This window comes from Heterocephalus glaber, unplaced genomic scaffold (genome assembly GCF_053883595.1).
Source record: "Heterocephalus glaber isolate CG9 unplaced genomic scaffold, H.glaber_assembly_v1.0 deba00001606, whole genome shotgun sequence".
Lineage (NCBI taxonomy): Eukaryota > Metazoa > Chordata > Mammalia > Rodentia > Bathyergidae > Heterocephalus > Heterocephalus glaber.
In genome coordinates, this window is record NW_028258377.1 from 21,030,121 (window position 1) to 21,055,571 (window position 25,451).

At 38.7% G+C, this 25,451-nt stretch overlaps 1 protein-coding gene and 1 long non-coding RNA gene across 4 annotated transcripts in view; one reads left to right on the forward strand and one right to left on the reverse strand.

Moving 5' to 3' along the window:
• The window catches only part of LOC110344786 (uncharacterized), a 94,475-nt gene extending 72,418 nt beyond the window's left edge, over nucleotides 1–22,057 (forward strand). For both annotated transcript variants that reach the window (XR_015444634.1, XR_002387578.2), the window contains one exon: nucleotides 21,636–22,057. This is a non-coding gene — a long non-coding RNA (uncharacterized LOC110344786). The remainder of the gene's footprint in view (nucleotides 1–21,635) is intronic.
• Rars1 (arginyl-tRNA synthetase 1) overlaps nucleotides 1–22,206 on the reverse strand; it is a 47,748-nt gene extending 25,542 nt beyond the window's left edge. The window contains exons 1-7 of one of the 2 annotated variants that reach the window (XM_004836412.4): nucleotides 22,056–22,206; nucleotides 20,444–20,578; nucleotides 15,795–15,983; nucleotides 5,957–6,065; nucleotides 4,655–4,755; nucleotides 4,049–4,170; nucleotides 2,834–2,954 (exon numbers count right to left, since the gene is read on the reverse strand). In XM_004836412.4, the coding sequence (XP_004836469.1) occupies nucleotides 2,834–2,954; nucleotides 4,049–4,170; nucleotides 4,655–4,755; nucleotides 5,957–6,065; nucleotides 15,795–15,983; nucleotides 20,444–20,578; nucleotides 22,056–22,100 (822 nt within the window). In that variant the 5' untranslated portion in view covers nucleotides 22,101–22,206. The remainder of the gene's footprint in view (nucleotides 1–2,833; nucleotides 2,955–4,048; nucleotides 4,171–4,654; nucleotides 4,756–5,956; nucleotides 6,066–15,794; nucleotides 15,984–20,443; nucleotides 20,579–22,055) is intronic. The other variant, XM_021239896.2, reaches the window with a different exon arrangement.
• Between the last annotated feature and the right edge of the window lie 3,245 nt (nucleotides 22,207–25,451).

Here is a 25,451-nt window from a genome sequence, read left to right on the forward strand (position 1 = left end):
CACAGTGATATATGTGCACCCATGTTCATAGCAGCACAATTTGTAATAGCTAAAGCTTGGAAGTACCCCAATTGCCCATCAACTGGAGAATGGATAAAGAAAATGTGGTGTTATATAAATGGAGTACTACTCAGCCATAAGAAATGAGAAATTAGAGACATTTATAGCTAAATGGAGGCACTTTGAGGCGATACTCTTAAGTGAAATAAATAGGACACACATGTAAATACAGAATAGTTTCTCTAGTGTGAGAAACTGAAAGTGTAAATAAGGACTAAAAGGTATAATAGATAATGTGAAATAGGAAGAAAAGGGGTGGAGGGGTAGGGGAAAGGAAAGAAGGGAATGTAATTAATATGAGAAAATGAAAAAATGGGAACAAAGTCTTTGTAAATAGGGAGGGATGATAAAAAAAAATTACAGTAAGAATAGGGAGGAATGGAGAGGTTGAGGGGAGGGGAGGGGAAGAGGGAAAAAATAAGAACCAAGAGAGATTATGTAAAGGTGCACATTTCCAATGATGAATATCATTATATTATATACCTAAAATGTACCAATAAAATTAATTTTAAAAATTAAAAAAAAGAATACTGTTACAGAGGCCAGGTACAGCCAGTAGCCAAGTGCTTGCCTAGCACGTACACAGCTCACTGTTTGAATCCCAGGACCACCAGTAGCACCACCAAAAAATAGCATTATTACAGATGAATGTACCAAACAGTCCTGTTATTTCTCTTGAAATTATTTTTCCTGAAAATACAAAACTATAACCATTGTTTTTCTTCTATTTTCCCTAGTCACAAAAGTCTATATTACACCAATACTTTTGTATTCAAGTGTGGTTAATTTAAAATAGCCTCAAAAACAGCTAACAGCTGGGTGTGGTGGCACAGGCATATAATCCCAGCACTTGGGAGGCTGAGGCAGGAGGATTGTTTAGAGTTTGAGGCCAGCCTGGGCTACACAGTGAGTTCAAGGCCAGCCTGAACTGTATGGAGAGACCTCCTCTCAAAAAACAAATAGAACTATTAATCCCACTCCCTAACAAGTAGTACCATTTTGATGTTTAATTGCAGATACTTCTTTCCAAACATACACAAATGTTTTAAGAAAAACTGCAGTCTGTAAATTTTAGCAATGTATGACAAATATTTGTTTGCATTAATAAATCAGTTTCATTATATTCAAAAGTCTAAATTCCAACAGATGGAGTTGTAACATTATTTTACTAATTTCATTATCAAGAGCTTCCTTTCAAATAGCTAGCTTATTTTTACATTTTCATTAGAAAACACCAAAAGACAAAAATATCAAAAAAGTTCCACTTTTAGTGTAGTAATTTTATGCTTGAGCTGTCTATCATAAGGAAGCAATTTAGAAAGGGAGAAAAATCTATGTACAATATTATTTACTGGATAATAGTGCCCTCAATCAAATGGAAAAGAAAATTCAATTGGGGATTAATATAAACTTGGTAAACTAATCCAGCAGAACAAAGTGTAGCAATACCATAAATAAGCAAAAGTTAACAATAAGAGCACAGAACACAAACTATATTTGATAAATGATTAATAAATACAGAATCTGCCAAGAAAATGCATATACACTTTAGCAAAAGAAAAACAGTATGATGTATGTTCAACACATGGTGTTACTCTCACATGGAGGACCTTAAAGGATGCCGTGTATCTCAGAAAACCCACTACACTGGCCTTTAGAGAAGAAATTGAAATCGCACGTGCAGCAATCTCAATGACCAAGGTTACCAAAGCAGTAGTTTGCCATACTAATAAATGTCTGGAAGCTCATGGCCACCACTTTGAGCATCGCTTATAATTGTAGAGGCCAAAGATAATTTGTATTAATGTCTGAATAAATTTAGTATTAAAATATTTATATATGTTTTTCTTTTTCTGTTGTGTGCATACATTCTTTTCATGGATTCTGTATTTGTATATGTACTAGTCAAGGAGTCAAAGAGAGTTGGTCAAAGTGGATTATGGATCATACAAGGCTAGGGTTGAAGCTCTGTGATTTAGTACTTGCCTTGCATGTGCAAGGCCTTGGCTTTCATCTACAGTACTGCAAAAAAGCCATGATGGATGATGCACAAATTTGTCTTTTAAAAGCTGTTCATATACATGTAAACTTAATGTCTGCAAAATATTAAGAATGCTTTAAACACTAAAATGTATTTTCATTAATGAATACCTAAATTGGTAGGATTCAGTATCTTTTTGTTGGTACACACTGGGCTACATCCCTAGCCCTTTTTATTTGTTTTTATTCTGAGCAGGGTTTCTCTAAATTGGCCAATCTGGGTTTGAACTCGTGATCCTCCTGCCCGAGGCCCCCAGAGGGCTGGGATTACTAGTGTGCCCCCAACTGGAATTCAATTTTTCCCGTTCAACAATAAACAAAGCAAAGACAAATTAAGAGTTAAGGACAACTGTGTCTGTGCACACACCCAAATGCCATGGATCCAAGGGTGTCTGTTTTTATTCATACAACCAAATGGCATAGATCTGCGAATCAAAAAGAATTCAGTTTTTCAAGTAGGTAAACACAATGAAGCAGCTTTTATTTCTACCCATGTGATGCAATATCATTATGGATAAGCCAGTATATATAAAAAGTTAACATGTTCATAAAGTAAGTTCAATAAAGTGTTGTTTATGTACAGGTGTAACCATAGTTCTCAGAAGTTTATCAACTTTCATTTAACTCTATTTAGCTCCATAGTAACTTCAAATGCCATTTTAAACTTCTTACAGAAAATGAGTAATTTAATTATGATGAGTGGTATATACACAAACAGTAAATGATATCAAACCTTATAAAAGCCCTGAAGATCCCCAATAGTCGGTGAAACTGTCAGATAATCTGGAAATTTATCTTGCAGGTGAGCGATGAGCATGCCAAACTGGGTCCCCCAATCTCCTACATGGTTTATCCTAATACCAAGCACAGAACATGAAATAGTTAAAAAACATTACAGATGTTTAAGGGAGAAGTACATTCCATCAGAAACCACTAACACTTAAGTGCTAGTACATCATGCTCAGTAATAACTTTACCTATTTCCTCAACTGGGGTACAAACTCCCCAAGAAGAGGAGCCTTCATCTGTTATATTCAGCTCTATGTACATATTAACAGAAGCTGCATGTGGCAGACACTTAAGATTTGCTCAATAAATACATTTATCGGTGAACTGGAATCTGTTTATTTATGTAGCAAATCAGGACAATGACAGTTGAGCCAATGGTGATCAATCTCAAAATTTTATGAAAATTTAACTTTTAATTTTTTTAGTATATCTTAGACCAATGGTTCCTAAATGTCAATGGACAAAATTCATTCCTTTCTGCTTTTACTTAATGCCAAACTACGATATCACCTCTCAAGTATATTACCATTTTTCTAGGTTCTTTACTGTAGCCAGAGCAATCTTTAGATGCTAGTAGAATAAAATCCCAATTCCTACCATGGCCTACAAGGTCCAATATAATTTGTTTCTTGCCTAACCACCTGTCCACACACACTGGAATTTAACACCCTGGTATACAGAAGGTACTCAAAAATATCCATGGTATGAATGAGGAGCTTTATAGTTGTTCCACATGACAGACTACAAATATTAAGAAAGTATTAAGAAAGTAATTAACTGGTTCACAGGAGGTGCCCGGGATATATTTAAAAAGCTTAACATATTCCTGCTGGCTTGAATCACCAGAGGTACGTGTGTGACTGTTCCATCGGGCAACTTGTACCATTGGTGGTGCAAACGAATCTGATAATTTTTATCAGTCTTTTTAGCAATAAAATTAATTTAAAAACCACCTGATGGGACAGTCATATATGTACCGCCAGTGGTTCAAGCCTCTTGTCAGCCAAACATACGTATTACAATCCCATTCTGAACATGTTAATGAGTGAACCTGTTGATGAACACATCAGACAGAACAAGCATATGAACCACTGACTTAAGTCTTCTCAAGTGAGATGTTTCATTTTCTACAGAAATTTCCAAAGTCAAGAGCACACACCTGAGCACATCATATCCTGCAAATTCGAAGAGGCGGCTCATACTTTCTCCTATGATAGTTGATCTGAGGTGGCCTACATGCATCTCTTTAGCTATGTTGGGAGAAGAAAAGTCAACTATAACCTGAGATAGACAATAAAAAGATTTTTTAAATGGTCATAAACATTTTGTTTTGCTAACAAAATAATAAACTCAGACTTAGCTGTGCTAGATTTTCTCATGGATCTACTTGTATATTCTTAACTGAAAAAGAAATTCACTTACAGAAGTAACTAATTCAGTAGTACCTGCATAAATATCAGTTAGTTATCTCAAATGCCATATGGAACGAAATGAGAAAAAAACCCACAAGACCCATTGGAAATCATGAATCACTATTACATTCATAAGCTCGACTGTTAATGATTAAATTTAAGTATAAAAATGAAAGTCAGGGCCGGGGATTTAGCTCAGTGGTTCCGGCGCCTGCCTCGCAAGTACAAGGTCCCGAGTTGGATCCCCGGTAACAAAAAAAAAAGAAAACACCAAAAAATGACAGTCATTCCCAGTTGTGATTTTCCACATACTTGTATGATATTAATGTATCAATGGAAGATTGTACACGTACCTTTTTATTCTCTCCAACGGCAGGGAGCTGAATTCCATTCACCAGGAGATTGGTCAACTGTTCTGATACAAAATCTTTTCTTAAGTGGACATTAATGAAACCTAATGGACAGTAAAGGGAGAAAAAAATCAGATCATCTCCCATCTTGAATGACTGTGCTGACTCCCAAGAATTTTCTCCATTTTGTTTATGCTGGCTCCACACAGTTGATGGGTTCTGACAACACTCTTCAAGCCAACACTACCTCAGGCCTTCACCAAAGCCTTCTTGTTACTTTGTCTCAGCTTCTATTTCAAACTCTATTGTCCTGAAAGCTTCCTACTTAATTCAGGGCCTTTTGACTTTTACCAAATGATTTGTTCAACTTCTATAATGAAACAGAGGGCCCTTTTGCATAGACTTAGCCACTATCTATCCCCTTTGTGCTGATAAAGAACTGCATCCCTGGGCGGCACGGTAACTCATCTAGGATCATGCAGCCAGCTGCCAGCTGAGTCAAGATGAAAACTAATTTCCAAACCTCCAACTCAAGGTGCTTTTACCATCCTGTTCAGCATGAGTTTGTTTTTATTAACACCTCTCTGTTTCTGACTCTCTCTTTCTGGCAGTGCTGGGGACTGACGGCAGTTCTATCAAGCACTGTACCACTGAGCTATATACCTAGCTCTGGGATATGATTTTTAAAATTTTTTTTTTTTTGTACCGGGGATGGAACTCAGGTCCTTACGCTTGTGAGGCAGGTGGTGGAACCACTGAGCTAAATCACCAGCCCCTTAAATATTTAATTTTAATTAGTGCATTTTTGCAGTACATTATGTTTACATTCATCGTGGGGGAATTGATACATGTATATAACACATGTTAATGCTTTATTTTTTCCCCTTTCCATCTATCTGTCCCCTTAAATTATAATTTTCTGCCAGCACCACATTGATTTTTCTAAGTCCATTATCAGGTTAATATCATAAATACAGATTAACAGCCAGACCAACAGGCCAAAAAACACATTAAAACAATTATACTAGGTCAAAGTACACTTTTAGATACATTGTCCATGATAGGTTATGGTAACACTTTTTTCTCTCTTTTTTCCTGTTGTCTGTCTCTTATTCTACACTTTATTTGTTTAAGAGGCTTCTAATATAAGAGAAACCATGCGATACTGAAGCCTGAGTGTCTGATACACTTAACATGGTGTCAAGGAGCACGGGATGTAACCTTTAAAGCTGGTTTAGTTGTTTTTTTTCATTCCAAAAAGGCCTCATCATCAATCCAAGTATTAAGAAGAATAATGTATCTTACCAGGACCAGCAATTTCAACTTTTTCAATACAGTCATTGTTAGGCAGGTGCTTGGTAATGTTTTCAGCAATTTCTCTCGGATTTACTTTCTGGTCTTTAGCTTTGAGCATCTGTAACACAAAATAAAGCAATTCCTTACATACCAGGTTTTAGCAAGTTACTTGAAAATGCATATCTGATGAAATACAAGAGATTTTGCAAAACACATCAAACCCAGCATGGTGGTACATGCCTATAGTACCAGCATTCAGGAGGCTGAGGCAGGAGGGTTGTGAGTTCAAGGCCAGGTTACACCAACTGCATGGTGAAACCTTGTCTCAAAAAGTAAACAAAAAAAATCCAAAACATCCATCAAAAGGCAGGGGCACAGCAGTCCAACCACCTAGTGGATAGACAAATTAAAATATTAATTCTAGGGGAGGGCAGGGGAATGGGGAAAAAATAAGAACCAAGATACATAATGTAAAGCTACATGTTCCCAATGATGAATGTAACTGTACTATACACCTAAAATTACCAATAAACTTAATGGAAAAAAAATATTAATTCTGATAGGAAAAGTGACAAGACCACATGATCTCCATTTCAAAGTGAGTTGTACACATATACTCAGAACTTTTTGAATGAGGCAAACAAAGTCTATAATTAGAAAGCCAGATCCTACCACATTTAATTTTTAATTTTTGAGTCTGTAATACTGATACTTGAGTAATAAATAGCACTTGTACATAAAAAGATCTGAACTTGTTAAGGTAAACCTTTCCTATTTACCAAAGAAAGGAAAACAAAAAGACTCAAGCCAGGGGTAGTCAAGCAGAGAAACATAAGATAAAGACTGAAATCAGGGAATTTTTTGCTTAAAAATGAAACATGAGAGACTTCCGGGAAGATAATGGCGTGGGGTAAGGAGCAACAAATGAACCTCTCCAAGATGTGGATCCAGTCACTGAAAAATAACTTGAGGGAGAAAGGAAGGAAGGTGGTGAATCCCCAGTACCCTGGAAGAATGTGAAGGGAAAATTGGAGCCCACAGACAAAAATAAAGACAGACCTCAATGCAGAAAAAAGGAGGGGGCAATCTGTACTTTCTCCCCAACTCCTGGGCTCATGGCATGAGAGGAGATTGAATCTACAGAGACACATTGAAAGTGGGTGACTCCAGAGGCCTCCAGGGAAAAAAGGCACCAGTGGAATGGAGCAGTGGATGCCACAACAGCTGGTGAGGGACTCCAGTCCAAGCAAGTGACTGCCGTGTCCCCTGGCAAGGGTGCCTGGCTGGATGCCATTTTAGGGAGGGGCCAAGTGAACCTGGGACTTGGAGCTGCCTGGGTTGGCTTCATCTCAGGGCTCTCAGTGTTGAAATCCTACAGATACTGGGTGAGGGACAACTATGGGAGATGTGGTTAGGCTGGCAAGAGACACCCTGAGTGTTGTAGGCTGAAAAACTCTGGCCCAACCCCACAAACAGAGGCCAGGATCAGCCTGAACTTTTGTGGAGCTGAAAGGACCAGAATCTGCACCCTACCCAAAACCTGCAGGGTAGCTGGGATTATCCAGCATGTATCTGGGCTCTGTTTGCCTCCTTTGTCTACCAGTGACAAGAGTCATGCCCTGAACTGGCTACTACGACTAAACTGTAAACCTCAGAAGATAACCACAGACTTGATCAGTAACCACAACCTTGTCTTCTTGATCTCATAGTCTGTCTTCACATTGCTTGATTCGGCTGTGTAAATTTTCAGTAGAATTTTTAATCTCTGGGATATCTGCTGGAATCTGGTTCTTTGCCGTGTTGGGCATTCATAGTTTCCATCACTTTCCTAAGCTTCTCTAATTTTTAAATCTGTATCTGCTCTAATTTCATTAACTGTGTCCATTATGGTCATCTTTTCTTTAGTTATCTGTGTAATTATTTCTGATTTGTTTATTTCTAGAGACTCGTTCATCTGCTTTACTTCCACTGCTACCTTTCAGAAAGTTCAGCTGGGTGGCTTTTGATTTTTTCCGCCTCAATGCCACCTGGATTTGTCTGGGGTTGCATCGTGCCTCCATGTCTTCTCATTTTCTATTTTTTGTTTTCTGTGTTGATGCTTGTAAATTGCTTGTAGTAGGCAGTATCGAAACCTCTTTAGGAAATGACTACTTTTCAGAGATGCCTTCCAGGTGTTACTGGCTTTTGGCTTTTGAGTCTGTCCCAAGATCCTGACTCTTCAGTTTATTAGGGATGAGAGGTTGCTGCCTATGTGACCTAGCACCAAGTTCTTTGATACTGCTGTATGGTAATGACCCGTAGACAATATTGGTATTGACATACAAGGAAGAACAGCTGATCACAACAACTGTGTTACACTGACTACAGTACTGATTGTACATTCAGTAATAACAGTAAGAAAGTGATGGAAACTATGAATGCCCAACACGGCAAAGAACCAGATTCCAACAGATATCCCAGAGATTAAAAATTCTACTGAAAATTTAGGCAGCCGAATCAAGCAATGTGAGGACAGACTATGAGATCAAGAAGACAAGGTTGTGGTTACTGATCATCAAATGAAAGACTTCTTAAAAATAGAGCCAACGAAAAATCAATCCAACAGCTGCTAGATGATGCAAAGAAGAATACCATAAGATTAATTGGAATCAGTGAAAAGTTAGAAGATAGCAGAAAACTTCCCAAGTATGGAAGAATTTGACATACAAATAAGTGAGGCATAAAGAACTTCAATTAGCCATGATTTGAAAAAACTACAGCAGGGCATATAATAGTCAGGATTTCAGAAATTCAACAGAACAGAATATTAAAAGCTATTCAAGAAAAGAAATAAATCACCTATAAAGGAAAGTCTATCAGAATTAAAGGAGATTTCTCAACACAAATCCTGAATGCAAATCAGAGCTTGGAGTGAAGTATTTCAAGCCCCCACCAAACAAAACAAAACTACAAAACAAACAAAAAAACCAACAAAAACCTCCATCCCAGATTGATGTATCCTGCAAAATATCTTCTAAAGCTGATGGAGAAAAAAGGATACTTCCATGATAAAGAACACATGAAGACATTCATAACCACCAAACTAGTACTCCAAAAAGTTCTGAAGAATATTCTAAAAAAGACAACTAAGACAACAATTCCATGAATCCCAATAGAATGAATACACCAGGTGTGGCAAGTAATTAAATAGAAGGGAAAAAAGGGAATCAACAAAAGAAAAATAATACGACAAGGGTAAGTAAATACATTTCAGTTACAACAATCAATGTGAATGGTCTCAAGTCACCAATCAAAGAAAAAGACTGGCAGAATGGACCAAGAAAGAAGACTCAACAATCTGCTGCATACAAGAAACACATTTAACTCAAAAAGAAATTCAAAGACTGAAAGTCAAAGGCTGGAAAACAATTTTTGATGCAACAGGAACCTGGAAAAAAGGACAGGTAGCTATTCTATTTGTAGACAAAGTGGATTTCAAGCTAAGACTGATCAGAAGAGACAAAGAAAGTCACTACATACTTGTTTAGGGAACACTCCAAGAGGAAGAGATAACAATCCTAAATATACATATACCAAATCATATATCTATATCTATCAACAGCACAACCCACTATATAAAACAAACACTAATGGATATAAAAAGTCAGACAAGCACTAATACAATTGTAATGGGAGGCCTCAATACCCCACTATAACATAGATAAATCAACAAAGAAATATCAGAGCTGAACCAAATCTTTGAAGAAATGGACTTAGTAGATATCTACGAAGTGTTCCAACAACAGAATACACATTCTTCTCAGGAGCATGTGGGACTTTCTCAAAAACAGACTACATACTAGCTCATACAACATGCTTAAGTAAAGAAATTATCCCATGCATATTATGAGATCATAGTGCAATGAAACAGGAAATTAATGTCAAAAGAAACAACAAAAACTATATAACCACATGAAAAATAACACCCTCCTGACCAACCAATGAATCACAGATGAAATTAAAGAAATTAGTTTCTACAATTAAAAGATAATGCCAGTATGACATACCAGAACTTAAGGGACGCAGTGAAAGCAGTCCTACAAGGAAAATTTATAGCGGTGAATCCCCACATCAGAAAAGCAGAGCAAGTACAAATAAATAACCTAAAGTTGAACCTGAAATTTTTTGAAAAAGAAGAGCAAGTTATATCCCGAGTGCATAAAAGGGAGGCAATTATAAAGATCAGAGCAGAAATTAATGCAAGGGAGACAAAGAAAACAATACAAAGAATCAGTGAATTCAAGAGTTGGTTCTTTGAAGGATTTAATACACATGCTAGGTGTGGTGGGGCACGCCTGTAATCCCAGGACTAAGGAGGTGGAGGCAAGAGGATCACTGCGAGTCCAAGGCCAGCCTGCACTACATAGTGAGATCCTATCTCAAAAACCAAAACAAAGTAAATGAAATAGACAAACTCTTAGCCAATCATACCAAAAGAAGAAGACCCAAATCCATGTAATAAGAAATGAAAAGTGCAAAATCACAACAGATCCTGTAGAAATCCAAATCATTTATACCTACTTTGAGAAACTGTAATAAAACGGAAAACTCAGAAGAAATGCACAGATTCCTAGATACATATGAATTACCAAAGCTAAATCAAGAAGACAAACTTTAGAGAGGATCTAATGCCACTACTCCTCATACTTTTTTATGAAATTGAAAAGGAAGCTATATTCCCAAATTGGTTCCTGGAAGCAAGCATTACCCTGATACCAAAACCAAAGGATCCAACCACAAAAGAGAATTACAGACTACTCTCCTTGATGAACATATATGCAAAAATCCTCAGTAGCACAATGGCAAACAAAGTACAGCAAATCATCAAGAAGGTTATATGCCAGGTATAACCTTCTAGGATTCACCTCAGGCATGCAAGGATGGTTCAACATAACTAAATTCAATAAATGTAATATACCATATTAACAGAACCGAAAACAAAAACCACATGATCATCTCAATAGATGCAGAAAAAGCATTTAACAAAGTGGATGAAAAAACCTGAAATTCATGATAAAAACTAAAACTGGAATAAAATCATCTCAATCAGATAAAAGCCATCCATGACAAACCAACAGCCAACACCATACTAAATTATCAAAAACTGAAAGCTTTTACTCTAAAATCAGGAACAAGACAACGGATGCCCACTATCACCACTCCTGTTCAATATAGTTCTAGAAACATTAGCCAGAGCAATTAGACAAGAGAAAGAAATAAAAGGAATATAGATAGGAAAGGCAAAATTTAAATTACTACTATTTGCGGATGACATGATGCTCTACATAGAAGACCCCAAAAACTCCACCAAAAGACTCCTAGATTTAATAACCAAAATCAGCAGCATTGTGGTAAATAAAGTCAATACTCAAAAATCAATAGCCTTCCGGTACACATATAAACTCACTGAGAGAAAAATTTAGGGAAACCACACCTTTCACAACAGCATCAAGAAAAATGAAACACTTATGAATCAATCTAACAGAATAAGTGAAAGATCTATTCATTGAAATCTACAGTACTCTTAAGGAGATTGAAGATATCAGAAAATGGAAAGATATCCCATTCTTGCACAGACAGAACCAATATTGTGAAAATGGTCATACTTCCAAAACTCTTATAGACATTTGATGCAATCCTGATCAAAATGCCAATACCATACCTCACAGAACTAGAGAAAACAATCCTAAAATTCATATGGAACCAGAAGAGACCTAGAATAGCAAAAGCATTTCTGGGCAACAAAAGGCAAGGCTGGGAGCATCACAATCCCAGATTAGAAATTATACTACAAACTACTATGACAAAAATAGCATGGCACTGGCAAAACAAAGAAAAGAACCAAAATAAATAAATAAATAAATAAAGCACCCCCCCACCCCGAGGATCAATGGAATAGAAGATGCAGAAAGAACTCGAAGCATAACCACCTACTTTAAGCAAACTGGGTTTCCACTTGCCAAAGATTAAAACTAGACCTGTATCTTTCGCCATGCACTAAATTAAAATTGAAATGGATTAAAGATCTAAATATTAAAACAACACTAAATCTGCTGGAAGCTAGAATAGGCAGAAATCTTGAAGACAATGGTGTAGGCAAAGACTTTATGAATAAAACCCCAAATGCACAGGAACCATCACAAAGAATCAACAACTGGAATCTCACCTTATTAAAAAGCTTTGGCACAGAAGAGAAACCACCACCAGAGTGAAGAGACAACTAACAGTATGGGAAAAAATTTTTGCCAGCTGTTCCTCAAAGGACTACTACCTAGAATACATAAAGAATTTTTTTAAAATTCAGATCCCCCCAAATTTAAAGACCCAATCCAAAAATGGGCATCTGAATATACTCAGTCACCTCATCTTTGACAAAGGACCCAAGCATCCTCACTGGAGGAAAGATAGCCTCTTTAATAAATGCTGCTGGAAAAACTGGATTTCAACTTGCCAAAGGTTAAAACTAGATCTGTATCTTTCACCATGCACTAAACTAAAATCAAAGGGGATTAAAGATCTAAATATTGAAACAGAAACACTAAACTTGCTGGAAGATAGGTTAGATAGAACTCTTGAAGACAGCGCCATAGGAAAAGACTTTATGAACAAAACCTCAGCAGCATGGGAACTAGGCACAGAGAAATCAACTGGGATCTCATCCAATTAAAAAGCTTCTGCACTGCAAGAGAAACCAGCAAAGAGCCAAGAGACAACCTATAATGTGGGAAAAATTTTTACTAGCTGTTCCTCAAAGGACTATCTAGAATATATAAAGAACTTAAAAAAAGCAGACCTCCCAAATTTAAAGACCCAATCCAAAAATGGGCATCTGAAATGAGCAGACATTTCTCAGACAAAGAAGCAAAAGCAGCAAATAAACATGAAAAAATGTTCAACATCATTGGTCATTTGAGAGATGCAGATGAAAACAACACTGAGACTCCACCTCACTTCAGAAAGAATGATTGCTATCAAAAAATCAACAGGGCAGGGGATTTAGTTCAGTGGTTCTGCCACCTGCCTCGCAAGTACAAGGACCTGAGTTCAATACCCAGTACCAAAAAAAAAAAAAAAAAAAAAAAAAAATCAACAAATAGCAAATACTGGTGGGGCTGTGGGGAAAAAGGAACCCTTCTCCACTGTTGGTGGGAGTGGTCTGGTGCAGCCACTATGGAAATCAGTGAGAAGATTCTTCAAAAAACTAAAACTAGAGGTTCCATTTGACCCAGCTATTCCCCTTCTTGGTATCTTCCCAAAAGAATTAAAAGCATCATACCACAGTGATATATGCACACCCATGTTTGTAGCAGCACAGTTCGTAACAGCTAGATCTTGGGAACAGCCCAAATGCTCATTAATGGATGAATTGATAAAGATGATGTGGTTTTCTTAACACAATGGAGTACTACTCTGCTACAAAGAAGGATAAGTTCAAGACATTTCTAGCTAAATAGTTCACCTTGAGACTATACTCTTAAATGAAATAAATCAGACACACGTTTCAATAACACATTGTTTCTCTGGTGTGAGAAACCTTAAGTGGAAATAAGGTCTAAAATTGTATAATAGATGGGAAATGGGAAGAAAATGTTCAAATGAGAAGGGGAACAAGGGAGGGATAGGAGGAAAAGAAAGAAGCAACAAAGAAAAAAAGAATAGATGGAAAAATGGTAACAAAGCTTTTGTAAATAAGGAGGGGAAGAGGGGTAGAAGGGGGATGAGAAAAAAAGCAGCGGCAAGATATATCATGTACAGGTACAAATTAATTCCCTATGATGAATGTTATCATTATGTGTATATAAAATGTACCAATAAATGTTTTGCTTCAAAATTAAAAAAATTTTCAACACTGGTTAAATGCATTAAAACTCAAAAAAAATCAGACCCCTTAAATTTAAAGACCCAATCCGAAAATTGGCATCTGAAATGAATAGATAGTTCTTAGATGAAGAAGTAGAAACAGCAAATAAATATATGAAAAAATGCTTAACATCACTGGTCATTCAAGAAATGCAAATTAAAACACAGATTCCATCTCCACAAACAATGGCTATCATCAAGAAATCAACCAAAAGCAAATGCTGGCGAGGCTGTGGGGAAAAAGGAACCCTTCTCCACTGCTGGTGGGAGTGTAAACTCATACACCCACTGTGGAAGTTAGTATGGGAATTCCTCAAAACTACAAGTTTCATTTGAACCCGCTATTCCACTGCTACGTATCTTCCCAAAAGAGTTAACAGCATCATACCATAGTGATACATGCATACTCATGTTTATAGCAGTTTATAATGACCAAATCTTAGAAACAGCTCATATGTTCATCAAAAATGAATGGATAAAGAAAATGTGGTTTTTATACACAAGGGAGTACTACTCCGCTATAATGAAGGATGTTTGTTGTTAAATGGATGCACCTTGGGACCATAATCTGAAGCAAAATAAATCGGGCACACAAGTTTAAATATCAAATTGTTTCTCTTGAGTGAGAAACCCAAAAGGTAACTGAGGAGCATAATAGACGATGGATATTGGGAAGTAGGAAGAAAATGTGTAAACGGGAAGGGGAACAAGGGCAGGGGGAGGGGTAAGGGAAGGAAGGGAAAAAGCAAAAAAGAGAATGGAAACAAAGCTTGTGTGAACGGGGAAGAGAAGCAGGGTTTGAAGGGAGGGGAGGGGAATGAGAAAAAAAGAGTTGAGGTGTGTTATCTACAGGTACAAATTCCCTATGATGATCAGTATGTATGAGAAATATGTACTAATAAAAAGAATAAAGTTTAATAAACAAACAAACAAATAAATAAGGACTACAAAAAAGAAACGTGTAGGCTCATGAGTTCCAGACCAGCTTAGGCATTTGAATAACTTAAGTGAAAACCTACCTCAAAATAAAAATTTAAAAGGGCTGGGGATAAAGCTCAGTGAGAAGGCTAGGTTCAATCTCCAGCACTGGAAAACAAAACAACACAACACACATGGCCCAGTATAGAGGCATACAGGTCTAACCTAGGTCCTTGAGAGGCTGAGGTGGGAGGATCCCAAGTCCAAGGCTAGCCTGGGTAACTTAGTGAGACTCTGCTTCAAAATAAAATAAGAAGGGCTAGGGATTTAGCTTAGTGGTTTGTGCCCTTGCTTAGCATGTCCAAGGCCCTGGGTTTAACCCTAAAGTTCCTGTGGAGGGCCGTGATTTGAACGTGTCCCTTTCTCAATGGCTTGATGACCAGCGTACACGCATGACTGTCCCATCAGGGGGGAGTCATGCATGTACCAGCAGTGGTTCAAGCTGGTGGAAGCATGGTAATACCCAGAATGAAGGGTGAAAAAAAAGAAAAGAAAAGCCAGGGATTTAGCTCAGTGGTTTCGCCGAATGCTGCGCAAGCGCAAGGACCTGAGTTTGATCACCAGTACCAAAAAAAACAAAGGAAATACATAAGCCTGCTTCAGAGATAACAGAGCTTCGTTAAATATTTGCTGGGGATACTGATTAGTAATTGGCTTTTAGTTTCTCACTTTCCAACAATTATTAACAATACAGACAACCATGGACACTGCACGAAGGAAGCACCAAAATAAAACAGTAGTGCATATTACCCTTCCTATCAAGAATATAAAATTTAATTGAAAAATCAAACCTGTGCTTTGAAAAATAATGAAAAGTTAAAACATACACCTCTTTTCTCAAATTTTTCAAACTACACAAAATGTCCTTTTCACTAAGGATACAACAATTTGCTATTGTTCGTGTGAATGGTAATGATGAAGGGACCTAATAAAATCTAACTGCCCAGAGTGAGTTGTAACATTACTTTACCTGAGAAATACCCATGGCGCTATTACACTGATAATCTCCAAATCTGGGCTGCTGACTTGGTGTTACTGTGAGAGGAGGACTTTCCAAGTCTGGGTACGCAGCCTTAATGGCACACCCAAAGATTTCTTGAAGGCGGCTATTAATGTTAATCATATTTTTAGTAGGTTTGTTCTTTTCTGCCTGAAGACTCTGCAAAAAGAAAGAAAATGTCCAGTAACATACTGTACTACCATACAACATTTTCCCTAATGTTTTGAGAAACCTTAAAATACCTTCAGAAAAACCAGGAGGGAACATGCAATCATAGTGTGATGTTCTCCTATTTGCAATTTGCCGAGGGACAGAGTAGGACAAGTTCATCCCATGAAATCTAAAACACTTGTGCGAAATTCTGAGGTCTCACTTCCCACATTTCTCTTCTAAGAACAGAAACTGGGAGGAGGTAAAAAAGACTGAATGAATAATTTTTTCAGCTTTCTTCAAAACTCTGAGAAAAAAGAGAAATATAAAAGCAGGCCTAGCCAGGCATGGTGGCTCACGCGTGTAATGCCAGCTACTCAGGAGGCTGAGGCAGGAAGGTCACGAGCTGGAGGCCAGCTTAGTCGGCTTACAAGACTGTCTCACGGGAAGGGCAGGGGAAGGAAGGAAAGCAGGGATCAGAACTAATGTGAGAAAAGGAAAAACGGGAAACAAAGTCTCTGTAAATAGGGAGGGGTGGAGGGGTTGAAGGGAGGGCGGGGAAGGGGGAAAATAAGAACCAAGATAGATTATGTAATGCTGCAAATTTCCAATAATGAATGTCATTATATTGTATACCTAAAATGTACCAACAGAAGGATATACAAAAAAAAAAAAAGAAAATGGTAAGAATAGCCTCCCAATCATCTTAAAAAAAAAAAAAAAAAACTGTCTCAAAACAAAATTTAAAAAAGGCTTCGAATGTAGCCCAGTGGTAGAATGACTGCTTAGCATGTATAAGGGCCTGTCACCACAGACCAAAAAGCAGTCTCAAATTACTTCATATCAAACACTGGAAGTGAAAACTCAATGGACAAATCAATGCTTTCTTTCCATCAAAATGTTGACCTCTTTAAGGCAATGAAACGACAGAACAAAGTGGGTAGTATCACTATACTGGTAAAACAGGTTAATTTTGTCTTACTATACATAACAAGCCCACATTGGCCCTTCTCCTACCTCCAATTTCTCATTTTCTTTTCAGTTCAGTGGGGTATATTCATTTAAGACAGCATATGGTTACTTTTATTATTGTACTTTTCATGTCTTCACACAATTATGTATCTCCACTATTAGACTGCTGGATTTGGGGATTAGCAATCTAGCATTGTACCTGCCATACAGCATTCTGTCCCAAGATTGGGATTAATAGGGCGCAGTACATATGCCTATAGTCCCAGCTACTTGGCAGGTAGGAGGATCACTTGAGCCCAGGAATTGTTTCTCTTTTTTTTGGTACCAGTGGGAACTTGCACTTGACGGCACGAACCAGAACCACTGAGCTAAATCCCTGGCCCAAGCCCAGGAATTGGAGGCCAGCCTGGACAACTTAGCAGGACCCTGACCAAAATTAAAAAGGCTAAGGATGTAGCTCAGTGGCAAAGAAGTTGCCTACTATGAGCAAGGCCTTAGGTTCAATCTACAGCAATAAAATAATTGAGTCTGTGTTATCAAGATCTGGGCTAACACCTGTAATCCCAGCACTTGGGAGGGTGAGGCAGGAGGATTGCCACAAGTATGAGGCCAGCTTGGCTACACAATGAGTTCAAGGCTAGCCTGAATTAACATAGTGAGATCCTGTCATGAATAACAAAACAAAACACCAAAAAAGATCCAAGCTGTTTATTTATCTTATTCTATCTACACAAAATTCTATTTGTTAGTATGGTCACTATTTCCACATGGACTAGAGATTAACTTCCAAAGATAATAAACATGGCAAAGCCAGGATTCAAACTTTGGAGTATTGGAGAGTCCATGTTCTATGCTTTATCATAATCTCTTTATCACATGAAGAAAGTATATTCTCATACTCACTAAAAAACTCAATTTCAAGTTTTTATTTAATTACTGACTACCTTTGGAGGTGAGCCAAGAGGACTGGAAGCTCATGACCATCCAAGACCAGAATTTGCTACACAGCAAATTCAAGGCCAGCCCAGACTTCCCCGTAACATCTTGTCTCAAAAAAAAAAAAAAGAAAAAGAAAATTAAACAGCTAAAATTCGACTATCCTGTGATAACTTTCTCAAAAAATGAAAGACACACTTCTTAAAATCTAAGGATTTCCAAGAGCAAAGGCTAAAGTTATTTAAATATGATTGAAGACCAAAATCTACAATTAAAAAATTCTTTTTAAAGTTACTGTTGTGTTTCTCGTTGAGGTAACAGATTAGGGCCATGGGGAAAATGGGCAACCCACTAGGTGGAACATGTCAGAAGTCATAAAAATCTACGGCTAAACAGTTAAGTGAGATGCTTCCTAAAAAGATGTGCATATATCATGGGACCCAAAATGACCCCAGGCTCACAGAGCACAGGACTCGAAATGACTCCAGGGATATGGCCCCCAAGCACTGTTTACAGGACCAATCAGAATATGCTTTCCTTAATCCTTCATTTGGGTGTGACCAATCAAAAGACACCATTCTAAATCCTTTATTTACTCTAGCCAGAGGTCAATCAATCAAGTTTTGCCACACCCTTTCGAATACTCCCAACTTGTCCAGAGCTGTTGGCTCTCTTGCAGTCTCTTTTCCTTGCCCCACTTTCAAATAAATCTTCTTTTACTTTAGAAAAAAGTTTTTCCACAAGACAATTTATATTTGGAGTGAGGCCACTTAGGTTTTTTTTGGTACCGGGGATCGAACTCTGGTCCTTGCACTTGTGCAGCAGGCGAAGAAACAACTGAGCTAAATCCCTGGCCCCACTTGGGTTTTTGATAGGACAACTATCCCAATGATATATTTACACAAGGTAGGGGCCAACCTCTGTGGAATTCTGAATACTACAGCCTCTTTCCCTTTATCCTTGGGGCTGCTGTGAGCCTTCCTCAGTGGCCTGTTCCCACCCTGCACAGGGTACTTTTTTCTCCCACCTTCAATAAACCTACAACCTCACTGGCTTTGTGTCTATCCAATTCTTTGATCAGAACACCAAGGACCTGGAAACAGGTCCTTCAGGAGATCGATTCAGAAATAGGGACTTGCTGTGCTGCCCAGGCTGGTCTCCAACTGCATGGGCTCCAGAGATTCTCCTAACTCAGCCTCCCAAGTAGCTGGGAATACCGGCATGCACCACCACACCAAGCTTCAGTTTATTTTATTTATTTGCAGTACCAGGGATGGAACTCAGGACTTTGCGCTTGCAGGCAGGCGCGGTGCCACTGAACTAAATCCCCAGTGCTTCAGTTTATTTTAAAGGACAGGGGTAAAGGTACATATGTGTATGTGTGTGTCTGAGAGAACATATATATGTGCACACACACACACAAAATCTACTGTATTTGATTTCTGTACCATGATTATAATCAATTTAACATTTTTTTCCCTATTTGTTTCATACGTGCAAGTCTTTTCTTCCCCCAAAATGGCAACTTCCCTAAGGGTAAGAAATATTCCCTACGGGTCTGACCATGTCTGCTACAACTTGATAACTGTATTAGCATTCTGAACACCTCATATTATGCAAAAAATTTTATATGCTAAAAATACCAAAGATTTTGCAAAAATTAAGATTACAACCACTGCCAGGCAGAGGGACACACAACAGTAATTACAGATTTCCAGCTACTCAGGAGCCTGAAGCAGGAGGACTTCAAGTTTGATGTGAGCCTGAGCAACTTGGTTGTTAAAATAAAACAAAACAAAATAAGCTCAGGGATAAAGTAGTTGACTGGTATGTGCCAGGCCCTAGGTTCAATTCCCAGTACCAGGAAAAAAAAAATTAGAAGCAGAGTACTTAAAAATCTATGTGATTTTGTAACACAAACACTATCATAATAACAATTTTTAAATTGTCAGTGGGAGTAAGATTTGTTAATTCTAAGTACTAAATAAATGCATAAAACTTTTTTAAAAAGGACAGCTCAGTGGAAAAGGGTGTCAGGGAAAACAGAAGTGGCTGAGTTGAGAGAATGTAATATTTGTGAAACTGCCTGAAAGTAACACACACAAAAGCAATTATAGAAATGAGGTCAGACTCTGAAATGTGTCATTAGCAAACCTGAAAGGCAAGCCAAAAACCTGAAGCACGCTAAGGTTTTTTGACAAAACATAATCATTTTCTTGATTTGAGGACATTAAATAGAGCACAAGCTTCGTAGAAAAAAAGGTTTTGTAGTATTAAGTGGAAAAAACCCCAAATGATGTGTAAAACATAAAATACAAAAATAAAACTGTAAAATAACCAATTTAGGACAGGGAACATATATGGATGTATTAAAAAACTTTCCTTTATAACAGCAATTATTTAAAAATTAAAACATTTTTTAAAAGCATGGGCTTTAGGTACTGAAAAAAATTTTTCAACCCTACTTAAATCTTTCTGTAATCTAGGTAGACATTTAATCCAGGGGGAACACTTTTAGGATCTTCAGTAATTTTTTTTCAAAGGTTACTCAAAGTACTCACCTTTCGAAGAATATTCAGTCGATACTTCAATTTTAAATTTTCTTCTTGCAACTGCTGCAAATTGGGAGAAGCTTCCAAGCAGCTATAGTTTTTCAACTGGTCGATTTCAGCAGTCAGAGACTTAATCTCTTTTTCCTATACAGTAAAGGCATTTTTTCAGAGTATGTCTGATGACTTCACAGTATACTTTTTCATTTCCCCTCTCCACAAGACATGGCAGAGGTGATGAAAATGAATTCTCCCTTGACAAATTGTATTTTCCTCCTCCAAGACTCTGGCTGACATTAGTATAGTACCGCTGATAACATAAAATTACGTGTGTAGAATGGAATGTTAACAATACAATGAAATAACCCTTATATCCTTCTTTTTTTCAGCTCAACAAATCACTGTGAATTAGTAAGAGTTAAGTGTCAGGCTGACTAACCTACCTTTATTCCCAAATCTTATGGGTTTGGGATTCTTAGAACCAAACACCTGGACTGGGTGGGTGTGCCCCTAGATGGAGAGTCTAGCACGTGAGCAGCCCTGGGTTAGGTTCCTAGCACCGCAAAACAAACAACAAACCACCTTTTGTTGCATTCAAACCAGCTCAAATATCTGCTTTCTACTCTTTCTGGATCTAAACAATTTTTCCATATCTTCCTGTCAATTTCCAGCGTCTCAAGTCCTAGACCAGACTTTGTACGTTAATACCTAAAAACAAAGGCATTTCAATTTAGAAAGTTTCCAACTTACCTACTAAATTCAGGGGATGAGTTCTTAATTGAAATTTTAGACTATTTACCAAGAGAAAATTACAACGGGGCGGGGGGGGGGGGAGTGAAATTTACATTGTTCCAGACACCGGGTTAAACAATTTTCAGAAATTACAACTCTGATCACTACCCAATGAAGCAGTCCTATAGCATATGGATAGACTTATGGCTCTGAACAGTAAAGAGCTGGTCCATTTACTCGGCCAACTTGGACTCTGTGACTGCCGACCTGGCAGAAAGCAGTTCCCGTAATAGGATGGAATATGGTTAACTACTTTAGCAACCCTCCCCTACTGTGCACAAAAGATAACGAGACTGGTTCCATTTTTGCTTTTTAAAGTTGTGGCTGCTCCCCTACCCCCAATGGTGAAAGGGCGCAAGTCTGCGTCTGATAATGAACCAACCCCGAGCTAATTAGGAATCTTCTCGCTCAGAATTACAGAGAACGACTGCTGAGCTGCAAAGCACAACCCAGCGCACCCGATCGTATCCACCTTGCCTATTCTCCGGCACCCTAAAAGCGCGCGTCGCGAGGGACAGGTGGAGAGAGAAGCTCTGAATGCACCAAGTACCAGTTCTCCGGCAACGTCAGCTTGGGGACCACCCCCCCCCTTTCGCTGCATGACACGGCCACAGGAGCCTTAGAACGAGTTTTCCCTCTTCCACCCCGCCCCTTCCCTTTCCCACTGAAGAGGAAACAGGCCTGGGAGAGCGTGCGACTCCAGGGCACCGCAGGGCAGGCTTGGGTTTTAGTCTGAGACCAAGATGGTCCCTGCTTCGCTGCCGCTGCCCCAACATGAGCTGAGACCTGGTCCCTCCTCTCTGGACTTTTCCACCAGTCCCAGGTGACAGACCTGCTGGAAGAGCCGCTCGGAGCACTGAGCCACCAACCCGTCCATAATCGCTTCCACGCTTTAAGAGCCAAGTGGCCGGAAGCGGAAATAGCCGGCCGAGGGCGGAAGCGGAAGCCCTTCCTCTTAACACCAACTTCTCTTGTTGTCCTTGTCTCCGGTGCCCCCTGGCGGGGCCCAGGCGACACTGCGAGAACGAACACATGGGTAGGACTGTGTTAGAGAATTGGCATCCCTGTGATGTTGGGCCAGGAGGAAGAATTTAAACGGAGTTGTACCAGAGCCACCTTGTTTGGGCTGACTTGAACAGAGGCACTTATTTAGACTCTCTTTCTCCAGGGCTACCGTTTGCCCCTTTGTGAAATGGATACAGAACTAATAAATCCATCTGTTCAGCAACCATTTTTTTGTGCACATTAATGTGCCAGACACTATCCCAGGCTCTATAGATGCAAAGACAGACACTGTCACAAAAACTACAATTTAGTGTAGAAACACACAAAAATAATTAAAATCTCAGTCTGAAGAGCCATGGAAGTAATACAAGTGATTTGGGTCAGAGAAAGCCTCTTAAAATACTTTTAAATACACTTATTTTTCCCAGCTTTACTGAGGTATAATTGACCAAGAAAAATTGTATATATTAAAAATTGTAAATATTAACTGGATTTTTGTGGTAGGGGGCATTGAGACAGGGTCTATGTAGTTCATTCTGGCCTCAAACTCCCCACTATCCTCTTGCCTTAGCCTCCCAAGTGCTGGGATTACAGGCACGCACGACCACGCCTGGCTGAGTGTCTTCTGATGCATGTAAACATTGTGAGAATGGCCACAGTCAAGCTAATGTGCATCACCTCACATAGCTATAGTTTGTTGAGAACATTTGAAATCTCTTAGCAGATTTGCTCTCTTAGCAAATTTTCAGGTACACAATACAGTACTTACAGTCAACATGTTACACACAGGATCTCCAGAATTTACTCATTCTGCCAAACTTAAACACTGTACCTTTTGGCCAGCAGCCTCACTTCCTCTTCTCAGCCCCTGCCAACCACCATTCTATTCTGTACTTCCATGAGGGTGACTTTCTAAGATTTGATATGTGAAATCTACAGTATTTGTCTGTGTCTGGCTTATTTCATTTAGCATAATGTCATCTGGGTTTGTCCTGTGGTTTATATATGACCAGATTTCATTATTTTTAAGACTGAATAATATTTAACTCTGTGTGTGTGTGTATAGAGAGAGAGAGAGAGAAACATACAAACTATGTTATACCAAGAGGGTGGGGATCTTGCCCAGTCTTCCCTACAGTGCCTATATTTAGAATACCAGTCTCTAAACATTTTTGTTAGTGGCAATGTACTGGGGTTTTTTTTTTCATCGAAACTGTGGCTATGCAAATTCAGCTTTTCCAATTTATGGAAAATGTCTGCCATATCAATTCATTTGCAGAGCCAGTCCTCTTTGTCAAATCGGATGGTCCACATTAATTTTTAAGAATTTTGAAGTTTGTCTCCCCCTCCCCAATTTGGTAGCACTCTGAATGAACCCAGGGCCTTGCCCATGCAGCCAAGCACTTGACCATGGAGCTACACCTGTGGCTCTGTCTCTGTCTTTTAAAACCAAACAAGGGGTTAATGCATGTTGCCATGATACTTTGAGATTTCTAAAATGGATGGAGAGAGGGATGGACAAGTTGATTGGTGGACAAAAAGATGGTGAGATCTCCATCTTCAAGAAAAAGAGGGGCAGGCCCGGGGATTTAGCTCAGTGGTTAGTTCCTGTTGGTTTATGCCCAGGGCAATGTCCACACCACAGCCCTATCTTTCAATCTGGCTTTAGGGCCACTTTCTACCTGGGTTATGCTTCTCCATCTTTTTTGTTTGTTTGTTTGGTACCAGGGATTGAATTCAGGACCTCAAGCTTGCCAGGTGCTGTGCCACTGAGCTAAATCCCCGGCCCAGGCTTCTCCATCTTTAATGTCTTCCCCATTCCATAGACATCCCAGGCATTACCTCTAAAAAATTTTCTTTTTCACAACCCCTCAGCCCATGCACATTTTTCTCCCTAGTTCCTAAAATAGCGAACAAGACACGCATGGTCCCTGCCCATGTGTCTCCAACATCTTAATGAACAAATAAAGCCAAAGAATCAAATGTATATGCACAAGTGGTAAAAATAACTACAACAATGTCACATTTGTGCCCTTTTATTTCATCTATTGACTACTAAATGGTTGGCTGTTATTAATGAACTTACCATAGTCTCCTTAATACATTTATTTAGTCCAAAGTGCTCGAGAGAAATCATACTAACAGTGTTGGCCAGACATGTAAAGATTATTCTTAGAAGCATCTAGAATATACTTCCTATCAGAATGTAACAACTTCCCAAGCATTCATTAGCAACTTACCTTGTTCAGTTCCTAAGGTATATTATCTCAAGTCTTCACAACAATGAATGAAGAAAGGCATATCCTCTTGCTCAAAATCCTGGACATAGCAGTAGGTACAACCTAGATATGGAACTCAGGACTTCGTGGTTTCAAAGTCTTATCTTTTTCTACTACCCTTCAAGAAATGCAGATGGTAAGCATGCTGAGTAAATGTCTGGGCAGCATTTTACAGCTTTACATGGAGCTCTGCTGGCACATTTCAGATATATATGCAGTAATTTATCTACAGATACACTCAAAGATGTATGAAAGGATGGAAGGACAGAGATAATAGCTATTGTTTGTAAAAGCAAGTGATTGGGTACAAAATAAGTGCCCATCAATTAATTTATAATCCATCTATTAAGTGGATTATGTGGTTGTTAAAAAGAATAAGGAGGCTTACTGATCTTTTTTATTTTTTTTGTGGTGCTGGGGATTGAACCCAAGGTCTCACAGATGCTAGGTAAATACTCTACCACTGAACCATATACAACCCTTTTAAATTTTATTTGGAGACACTCTTGGTAAATAGCCCATGCTGGCCTCAAACTTGTGATCTTCCTGTCTCAGCCTTCTCAGTAACTGAGTTACAGTGTGTGCCACTGTGTCCAGCTATAGCTTTTAAAAGAAAAGTCAGTGTGCCTGGAGCCTGGTTAACAAGGAAACAGTCAGGGCCAGGGCTTTAGCTCAGTGGTTCCACCGACTGCCTTGCAAGTGCAAGGACCCGAGTTCAATCCCCGGTACAAAAAAAAAAAAAAAAAAAAGGTGAAACAAGGAAACAGTCAACTGGAAGAATCCTTTTTTTGAGACTGATTCTGGATATTTTGCCCATGCTGGTCTCAGACCTCTGGGCCCAAGGAATCTTCCAGCCTCAGCTTCCCAAGTAGCTGGAGGAGCATGCCTGATACTTAGAAGAATCTGTTAGTCTTCCTGGGAGGCAGGAAGTACAAAGAAGTCAG